The sequence below is a fragment of the Astyanax mexicanus genome, chromosome 14 (assembly GCF_023375975.1).
Source record: "Astyanax mexicanus isolate ESR-SI-001 chromosome 14, AstMex3_surface, whole genome shotgun sequence".
Classification (NCBI taxonomy): domain Eukaryota; kingdom Metazoa; phylum Chordata; class Actinopteri; order Characiformes; family Acestrorhamphidae; genus Astyanax; species Astyanax mexicanus.
The window spans coordinates 48,238,189-48,249,350 of NC_064421.1; the positions used below are offsets into that span (position 1 = coordinate 48,238,189).

The 11,162-nt window shown below is 36.9% G+C and overlaps 1 protein-coding gene across 2 annotated transcripts in view; it reads right to left on the reverse strand.

Annotated features, from left to right (window-relative positions):
• adam12b (ADAM metallopeptidase domain 12b) overlaps positions 1-3,581 on the reverse strand; it is a 130,364-nt gene extending 126,783 nt beyond the window's left edge. Inside the window, exon 1 of one of the 2 annotated variants that reach the window (XM_022672557.2) lies at positions 3,053-3,581. In XM_022672557.2, coding sequence (XP_022528278.2) covers positions 3,053-3,254 — 202 coding nt within the window. In that variant the 5' untranslated portion in view covers positions 3,255-3,581. The remainder of the gene's footprint in view (positions 1-3,052) is intronic. The other variant, XM_022672558.2, reaches the window with a different exon arrangement.
• Between the last annotated feature and the right edge of the window lie 7,581 nt (positions 3,582-11,162).

The window sequence follows — 11,162 nt, forward strand, 5'->3', positions numbered from 1 at the left end:
TTTTAAAAAATGTACGCCTGCCAGTAAGCTACCATGTGTGAGACTGGGGTGCTACACCAACAAGAATCATTGGCCAAGACTCCCAACCCTACATTGGCTCTTTCTCTGTAATAGAATTTAAACCTTGTAAGTTGCTCTGGATAAGAGCATGCCGTAAATGTAAATACAGTGTAAAATATAGTATTTGCAAGACTTTGTCTCATATTAATAACAGGATGCTGGTTTCTATTAGTTCCCAGGATTCAGGGATCCTCATCAGGAGGAAGAGCCTTCTCTTATAAAGCTCTGAAACTCTGAAATAAACTACAGAAAAACGTTCAGGACATCTCAGGAAGTCTAGACTGAAAACCTTCCTAATTTACTTTAGTTTACCTTTTGGTAATTAATATTTCCCCTTAGATAAAGGCTGCAGATCTATAGGTTAATGTCAATAACTTTCTTTAATATATTTCTGTGTGTATATTTTTCTCTCACACACAAAGCATCTCTCTTTCTCTCTCTTTCTATTTATTTCCCTCTTATCCACTGTCTTTTACCTCTTTCTTTCTCTCACACAATTTTACTCTTTCCTTCCTTCTTTCTTTCTTTTTTATCCTCCTTTTTCCTTAACTCATCAGCTTTCTATCTTCCTGTGTCTCCCTCTTTCTCTCTCACACACCAGGTTTCTCTCACTTTCTCTCACTCTCTTTTTTCTCACTCTTTATTCAAACTCCTGCTTTCAATCTTTCTGTCTCTCTCTTTATCTTTCAAACACCACCTTTTTCTCTCTTTTACTTACCTCTTTCTGTTTTTTCTCACATCTCCTCTCTCTAGCCCTCTTTTTTTCCAGTATCTCTCATCCCTCTCTCTCTCTCTTCTCTCTCTCTCTATTCTGCATGTGAATTCGGGTTCTGATATCTCTGGACTTTTCCTGTAAAACATCAAAGCTTCTGAGCATTAGCGCTTAGCACCGAGCGTAAATCTGCGGATACATTTACGTACACACACACACACACACACACACACACACACACACACACACACACACACACACACAGACACACCCAAACAAATAAACACACACACACACATCAAATAGTAATCTTCTCTTATGATAATGAGTGAAGCTCCAAAGCTGACCAGTGTAAACAATCCATCTCTCTCTCTTTCCTGTCTTTCACTGTCTTCACTTCTTCCCACTCAGAGAGAAGAGAAATACTGTATTTATAATTAAATTATTTTAATACTTTTTATACTATTTAGCTTAATGATCTATAAACATTATAATATTCCTCCACTATTTTTTTTGTAAATGTGCATATGCTATGCAACTTTAAAATAAGTGCAATAGTATTTGTACAGAAAGCATTCAAACAGAACTACTGTAGCTAAAACTCTACCATAAAAAATATTCCCATTTCCCTCCAGGAATAAATGACAGATTTGTTTTAGCTTTATCTCAGCTTGTGAACCTCCTGCATGCACAGATTTTTTTGGGGCAAAACTTTAAGCACATCACATTATTTTAGCAAGAAGTTTGTGAACACATGTATTAACCAAAGCATTTTGACAAACATTTTTACATTTAGCCAAAATATTCAAACCATTAAACAAAAGTATTATCATAATACAGCAGCACCTCAGCAACCACCATAGCAAAAACCTAGTCACCAAATAACATTAGCAACTAATTAGCAACACCTTAGCAACTAATTAGCAACACCTTAGCAACTAATTAAAAACACCTTAGCAACTAATTAAAAACACCTTAGCAACTAATTAAAAACACCTTAGCAACTAACTAGCAACACCTTTGCACCAAACACCTAAATATATCACAGAAACACTGCTTTACTCACACACGTGCTGTTTCTGCAGAAATTAAAACTCTAGAATTATAATTAAACTAATATTTAATCAGTTTCAGGCCAAACAGCTGCTATAAATTCTACAAAACTGCTTAAAAGACCCTGAAGAAACAGTTTAACTTAAAAAGAGTCTATTTCCAAACAGCAAGTCAGATAAATTACTAACAATAAAAGTACAATAGTACATAAAGTGACAGAAAACAGTGAGAGAAAAACTATTTGTTTTTGGGCCAAGATTTTGGTACCTCACATTTTAGACAAAAGTTTGTGGAGACATTTATTAACAAAAGGACTTTGACAAACATATTTTTTATTCAACAATTTAGCCAAATGTTTTTTAAGATTCATTTTACCAAGAACAATCGCAGCACCTTAGCAACCACCATAGCAAAAACCTACTTAGCAATGAACTAGCAACAATTTAACAACTAACTAGCAACACCTTAGCAACTAATTAGCAAGAGCTTAGCAACACATTAGCAACTAATAAGCAACACCACAGCAACTAGTTAGCAAAAGTTAGCAACTACGTGGCAAAACCTTATTAACAAATAGCAACACCTTAGCAACAAAGTAGCAACACCTCAGCAACTAACTTGCAACATCTAAACAGCTAACTAGCAACACCTGAGCAACTAACTAGCAACACATCAGCAACAAACTAGCAACAGCTCAGCAACAAACTAGCAACACATCAGCAACAAACTAGCAACACCTCAGCAACAAACTAGCAACACCTAAACAACTAGCAACACATTAGCAACAAACAAGCAACACCTCAGCAACAAACTAGTAACACCTAAAAAACTAGCAACAAATTAGCAACAAACAAGCAACACCTCAGCAACTAACTAGCAACACCTAAACAATAGTTGCTAAGGTGTTGCAAGTTAGTTGTTGAGGTGTTGCTTGTTTGTTAACACCTCAGCAACTAACTAGAAACACCGTAACTATATCGTAGAAAAACTGTTTTTGCAGAAACTGCACTCTAACTGAACTCTAGCGTAATAATTAACGTAATATTTCCACAAAACACAGAACGCCGCTCTCAAAGTTTCAGTGAAAACTGCTTAAAAGACCCTGAAAAAACACTAACTTTAAAAAGAGTCTATTTCTAAACACCGAGTCTGATAAAACGCTAACAATAACAGAAGAATAGTAAATAAAGCAGCAGAAAACAGAGAAAAGCGATTTGTTTGATTTACCTTCTGATAAATCTCCTGTCAGTCCGAGCGCGAGCCACGCCAGCGCGTGCAGCAGCAGCACAGCGCAGAGCCCCGCGCGCCGCCCGCTGCCCATGTTCCCCGCGGCTCGCGGAGCTGGAAGAAGAACCGGCGCGAGGGCTCTCCTTAATATTACTATACTCCCTTTAAACACTCCCACACACGCACACACACATACATACATACACACACTCACATACTCGCTCGCACACACCCGCTCCCATACGCTCGCGCGCAGAGGATGTGACAGGATGCGAGGGACTTCCGACAATACGCTTAAAATCCCAAACTGCTGGAGGCGGGGCGGCGCGAGCCCCCGAGGGGGAGATACACACACTTACACACACACACACATAACTAAGTTTCCTGAGCGGGAGATACAGAAGCAGATCCGCGCGGAGAGGAGGGAGGAGGAGGATCGTGTCCGGCGAGCTCCGGACGCTGCAAACCCTGAATGAAGCGCCGCCGCGCACGTGGAGCCGCGGAGCACTCAGCCCGCGCTGTCCAATCAGGAGTCAGAGAGAGAGAGAGCGAGAGTATGGAAGCCCACCATAAAAAAATATTTTTTTTATGATTATTATTTCAATATTTTGACATACTAAGTCATTATTTTGTGATAGTAAGTCATTATTTAGAGATATTATCTAAATATTTTGAGATGCTGAGTCATTATTTTGACATACTATCTCAATATTTTGAGATGCAAAGTCATTATTTTGAGATATTAAGTGATTATTTTGAGATATTAATCATTATTTTGAGATACTATCTCAATATTTTGAGATAATAAGTCATTATTTTGAGATACTATCTCAATATTTTGAGATAATAAGTCATTATTTTGAGATACTATCTCAATATTTTGAATATTTTGTCTCACCTGCTTTTGTCTCTGTGCAGTCTACTAGTTATCTTAAAATATTGAGATAGTGTCTCAAAATAATCATTAATAGTTTATCATCACTTATTCCTTGTAAAAAAAAATACTTACCATTAAAGTAAAAATACTTTATTGACATCTTTATGTTTTTTTCCAAAATTATGCATTAACATATGCATGGAAATTATAAATACAGCTCAACAAACACACACACACACACATATATATATATATATATATATATATATATATATATATATATATATATATATATATATATATGTATATATATATATATATATATATATATATATATATATATATATATATATATGTGTCACATTTTATATCTTAAGATTTTAATCTTAAACTAAATTTAACTGGCTAAGATTTACATTTGTGCAGAGTAAACAATATGATTCAGATGTTCCAAACTGAAGCTTAAAATCTCTATAAAACATGGAAGAATGTACATTTAGTATTTTGTTAATATTTTTTTTTTGTATTCACACACAAAAGTTTGCGGTAAAGTTCTCTCTTCTCTCCATTTGAGCAGTTAAGCTCAGACCTTCCCGGTTGTAGACAAGGGTCACAAATCTTTGCTCCATCATGGTGTCATCCTGTCTTTCCTGACTACTGAACCCTGAGACAAGAGCTTTCTCTCACTCTACCACTCTCTCTCCCTCCTTCATTTCTTCCATTTCTCCAGAATCACATGTTCCGGACCAAAAATCCCCGACTCCTCCGGGGCATTGGTGGAGCTGCACAGCACAAGTTCTGTCCTTGCCTGCTCCACCATGCATCTAATCACATTTCACTTCTACCTACCAACCAATTTACTGGAAGAGGCCATGAAAGGAGGTGAAGAACACGATGGTGAAGAAAAATAATGCTGTAATCGCCTTCAAATCCAAGCAGGAGCATCAAAACAGTACAAGCAATTTACATTCAAGGTAGCATTTATTGTATTTTGCTGAAAGCAAGCTGAGAAAAAAAATAAATATATTTTTCAATTTAATGAGAATGCTGATGGTGAGGAAAAGTTTCTACTTTCTAATTCCTCCCACTTTAGCAGAAGCAAAAAGCACAGGGATATTATTAAATTATTAAATAATACACTGTGCACTGCCTGGCCAAAGAAAAAATGAGATTTTGAGATATTTTGAGATAGTAAGTCATTATTTTAAGATACTATCTCATTATTTTTGAGATTTGAGAGGTCATTAATTCGAGATAGTATCTCATTGTTTTCAGATTCGAAGTCATTATTTTGAGATAGTATCTCATTGTTTTCAGATTCTAAGTCATTATTTTGAGATAGTATCTCACTGTTTTCAGATTCTAAGTCATTATTTTGAGATAGTATCTCACTGTTTTCAGATTCTAAGTCATTATTTTGAGATAGTATCTCATTGTTTTCAGATTCTAAGTCATTATTTTGAGAGTGCTTTTTGAATTTTTTTTTTCTCCAGTGAAGCTACGATGTCTCACCTGCTTCGGTCTCTGTACAGTCTACTAGTATCTCAAAAGAATGACTTACTATCTCAAAATATTGAGATAGTATCTCAAAATAATGAGGTTTTTTTTTTAGGTGGCAGGAAAGTGCTTCCATAGTGGTGGTGAACAATCCATGTGTGAAAATGATGATCTCATGCTCCCTGAATCACTCTTTTACAATTCCATTTATCCCCTTCCCCTCTTTATCTGATTAGTAATCAATTAATCTGAAAAGATTATCAACAGATTAATCGGTTATCAAAATGATTGTTAGTTGCAGCTCAAGTTTATTGACAAATTTATTCATTTAACAAAAAAAGAAATGGAGAATTAGAACTCCATAAAGAGATCCGACCAGGTAATGAGAATTCAACAGAATCATCAACAGAAAAATCTGCTAAATATATTCAATCACTCTATAAAATAGAGCTTGTACCACACTGCACGTTTTAAAAGTACTGTTTAGCAAACGTACAGACTGTTACTTTAATGAATAGGAAAACATAACCTTTAGGATTTTTTGAATATTGATTTAATCCTGTAATGAATGTCCTCTTGCTGCTGCTTGTGAGTAAACGCATTACCTTAAGCAGATATCTATCCTTCAGGAGACCCAGCCACTGATCCATCCATCCATCCATCCATCCAGAAACTGGATTATCAATCAATGAAGTCAGGCCTGTGGAAGCACTGCCAGCTCAGCAAGAGTATTAGGGAGGGCTGAGAGTTCCTGTTCATCAGTTTACAGACTGCTCTCTTCTAATGTTATATATAGTATGTGTAGATGTACAAAATTGTACATTAAATACAGCAAATATGCTTTTCAATATACTGTTTATACAGCTGCACTTTCTGAATCAGTTTATCAGATTTTGCTATTTATAGGTTTATGTTTGAGTAAAATGAACATTGTTGTTTTATTCTATAAACTACAGACAACATTTCTCCCAAATTCCAAATAAAAATATTCTCATTTAGAGCATTTATTTACAGAAAATGAGAAATGACTGAAATAACAAAAAAGATCCAGAACTTTCAGACCTCAAATAATGCAAAGAAAACAAGTTCATATTCATAAAGTTTTAAGAGTTCAGAAATAATCAATATTTGGTGGAATAACCCTGGTTGGTTTTTAATCACATTTTTTTTCATGCATCTTGGCATCATGTTCTCCTCCACCAGTCTTACACACTGCTTTTGGATAACTTTATGCTGCTTTACTCCTGGTGTACAAATTCAAGCAGTTCAGTTTGGTGGTGTGATGGTTTGTGATCATCTATCTTCCTCTTGATTATATTCCAAAGGTTTTCAGAACAGAAAGGAAATGCTGAGACTAGGCCTGGCTGGTTTATACTGTACCCGATCTGACTGTGTTCTGCTGCTGGCCTGTGCTCAAACTGTGCTTAACGTTTGCTGACACATGGCCCACTTACATGCGTTAAACATCTATCAATTATGCAGCAGGTATAATTGTGCTGCACTCAAGAATTCATTCACTGAGAAAGCCTAACCTCCTAAACAAAGTTTTTTAGTGTGGGATTTTAGGTTTCATGTCTAAATTGGAGCAGCCTGGTGTTCAATCTTCATTAATTGCACATTGCACCAGTAAGAGCAGAGTGTGAAGGTTCAATTAGCAGGGTAAGAGCACAGTTCTGCTCTAAATATTGCAATGCACACAACATTATGGGAGACATACCAGAGTTCAAAAGAGGACAAATTGTTGGTGCACGTCTTGCTGGAGAATCTGTGACCAAGACAGCAAGTCTTTGTGATGCATCAAGGGCCACGGTATCCAGGGTAATGTCAGCATACCACCAAGAAGCACCAACCACATCCAACAGGATTAACTGTGGACGCTGTAAGAGGAAGCTGTCTGAAAGGGATGTTCGGGTGCTAACCCGGATTGTATCCAAAAAACATAAAACCACGGCTGATCAAATCACGCAGAATTCAATGTGCACCTCAACTCTCCTGTTTCCACCAGAACTGTCCGTCACCACAATACATTATTGTGTTTTAGTTTAATTGTATTAAATATATATATAGTCCTGGAAAAAAATAAGAGAGCACTTAAAAATGATGAGTTTCTTTGATTTTACCAAATTGAAAAACTCTGGAATACAAGAGGAATATGGATGATCACAAACCATCATGGAATAATCCTGTTTTTCAATCACAGTTTTTTAATCATGCATCTTGGCATCATGTTCTCCTCCACCAGTCTTACACACTGCTTTTGGATAACTTTATGCTGCTTTACTCCTGGTGCAAAAATTCAAGCAGTTCAGTTTGGTGGTTTGATGGCTTGTGATCATCCATCTTCCTTATTCCTTATATTCCAGAGGTTTTTTTAACTTGGTAAATTTTTTTCAGAGCTGTATAAGCTGGTTAGATATAGTTAAACTCTTACACTACAGGAAGTGTGTAAATGAATGCATGATGTAGGAGATAACCTCTTCTCAGGGACACTGTTAATTACACATTTATCCATTATAGCGCGCTCATTGGATTCTGAGCACAGCAAACGAGGGGAAGGAATTTCTTAATTTCTCAGGTTCGATTGGCCGAGCTCACTGTTCAATAGTCCCCCATTAGAGCTGTGTAATCAGTTCTCATAATATCCCGTCTGTAAAGTTATCAATTATATGGAGCTTCAGGCGCGATGTTTCGTAACGAGTGCTGTGATAGTGCTGCGGCAGCGGATCGGTAATAAAGTAATGTCCTGCAATTTAGGATTTCGGGAGGTTTTTAACTCACCACGGATATTGAAACTGTATAACAATCACGCAGCAGAAATGAGGTAAATGAAGCTCTTCAGATGGGAGATTATACTGCAATACTGTGTCCAGACGTCTTGAAATTCATGGGAGTCTTGAGAGAGAGAGAACTAATCTTCCAAAACAATGTAATGCCTTGTAAGCACCTTTTAAAAAGAGCTCTTTCTGCTAAAATCCTCTTTTTCTTGTTCTTTGTGAAATACAGTAGGTCTCTCTGAGTTGTTTATGATGCTGCACATGATGAAACTCTTCCTCATCCTCTTCCTCATTGTCCTCAACAGCAAGTAGAAAAGCGACGTGACTTAGCAAGCTAGTTAATGTTAGCTGTCTTGTGTACGTAACAATAGGTTTAAATCGGATCTCCGGTGGATTCTGTGTTTTAACAAACCTTAAATGTACACTATGAAAGCATGGTTTGACAAGATAGAACAACTAAACAGAACAACGGTCAAAGCGGGTTACGTTGGCATCAGATTTTATGATATAGAGATGATATAGACAATAAGTTTCGAGTATATAGTTTATATAAGTTTAGTAGCGTAAGTTTAGCTGTTTTTATACACAGTACCTTCAGGTTGTTCTCCAGGGGCAGCATCTCAAAACTAAGCCATGATAAGATAATAACTGATGAGCACGAATGAATAGGTAGGAGAGGGGAATGGATTGCAAAATGAATTCTGTGGAAATGCATGAATTCTCATAATATTCATGCATTTCAACATTAAGCACAGAATTCATTTTGCAATCCATAAGAACTTTCATCTCAAACAGTAGGTATAGATCCCTCCCACAGAAGAAGTCTGTTGCCTAATCCTGCTGTTTACTGTCTTAGGTTCTTTATAAAAATGATTAAAATGCAATCGTTTCTTCAAATGTTCTAGTCGGTGGGGCTCTTGTGAACTTTAATGGGTGAGGGGTGGAGCCAGAGTGGCTCTTTGCAGGTTTCCTTATTGTGACGTCAAAGAAGAATAAGATTTTTGACACCTTGATTCTTGAATTTTTCCACTGATTCACAGAAAATGGATAAATGATTACTTTTTTACCGTCTTGGAGTGTTTATAGAGTCGAGACCCAAGTGGAAATACAAAAGCATACAGTGAGTTTTGCATAATATGTCCACTTTAAAGTTTTAAAGATTATTTAGATTAAAAATGTTAGTTGGCAATTGTCCTTAAATGAACTCTCTGATAGTAGACCGAAAAAGAGATACAGTCTTGTATTCTGTTAAGTACTTAAACTAAATCTCTTTTAAATCTCTTTTCTTCCTAAAGTTTTCTTTCTAATTTAGTTCCAATCGGTTTGTCTGTCGCCGCTTGTCTGCTGACTTGCCACGGACAGAAGGTATAGATCCCTCCCTCAGAAGAAGTCTGCCGGCTAATTAAATTTTTCAACTGATTTACTAATTTCCAGTTTTGTAGTGTTTATAGAGTCGAGATTCAAACGGAATTACTAATTTAGTTAAACTCGATTTGTCGTTTGCCGCTTGTCTGCTGACTTGCCACGGACAGAAGTTATAGATCACTCCTTCAGAAGAAGTCTGCTGGCTTATCCTGCTGTGTACTGTCTGAGGTTCTGAACCAAAATGACTGAAGTGGTGAAATTGTTTAACTGATCAAGTGGGTGTGGCTCTGGTGGGAGCTGATGAATGAAGGGTAGTGCCATGGTGGTTCTTTGCAAGTTTCCTTATAGTGACGTCTTCCAACAGTTTATAGAAGCAAACAATGATTTCTGCGCCAACCTTTCCTCTGATTCACAGAAAACGGATGGATAGTTTCTTTTTCACACTTTTTTGGAGTGTTGTAAGGTCAGTCGAGACCCAAGCAGAAATACAAAAGCATGTAGAAGCTGCGAATTTCAACATTAAGCTCATAGTAATTTTCCATTTCCCATTTTTTCCTGTTCATTTTAGGATATTATCAGTCATCGCTACATAAACAGACCCTGGAAACATGTTTTGTATTTTGAGCCATGCATGCATAAAGCCTGCACTGATCTCTACTGTGGCCTGAAAAGGTCTCGCGAGTCTTCGGTTCATCGCCGCGGGCAAGAGGAGGCTGAAGGACGTGAATTCTAATCAGATGCCATTCAGTCGCTGTTTCTCTGTAAGATCTGATCCAGAAGTTTCTGTGAAAAAGAGACAGAGAGAGAGAGAGAGAAAAGAGAAATGTTATATTGATGTACATCAGCCTTCAGTCCTCCATCTACTCTCAGAAGTGGCAATGTGAGTTACGGTTTACCCAGAATTCCCTCTGCTCTCCTCTCTGTCTCACTGGGTGGTTATTTCCTGGAGGCCAATGATAACCTGCTATCTGTCCGGCCGCTACACGCCGCGCTATCACTCCTCCCTCCCCGCGGTTCAGAGCTCACTTTATTTTCTGGCTGGACTCGCCATTATTGGTTATCTGCCTCCAGCCTCAGCACTTAATAAAACAGTAAACTTCACATCTCTAAGGAGATATCGGTAAAAAAAAAACCCCAAAAAACACCATTTCTTCTCATTGCTATTCCAGCTTGTTGGAGCTTGTTGCTATTTTTACTGTCAACCTTTGTTGTCACTTTCTGGGAACCGTCCAAGGAATTAAAGGATCGACACATAATTCAGTTGTGCTTTAGGTGTTTTCAGAGGACAAGGCAACCTCTTTAAAAAGCTATACTCTTCAGAGACTGAAGTTTTATCTCCTGAAAGTTTTTTTTTTGGTAGATTGTTTCTACCTTGAATGATAATGATACAATCTCACTGTATTTAGGAGTCAGATGCCCACGAGAAGAAATGTAATTCTAATGTAGATGTAGATTCTTCTTCTCATTTCTTATCATTTTTAACATTTTACTATTACTTTTATCTAATTTGACTTATTTTATATTTTATAATTTTTTTACTTTGTATGTTTCAATTTGTTTTTTTATGGTATTTTAGAATTTTCTGTCTTACATATAT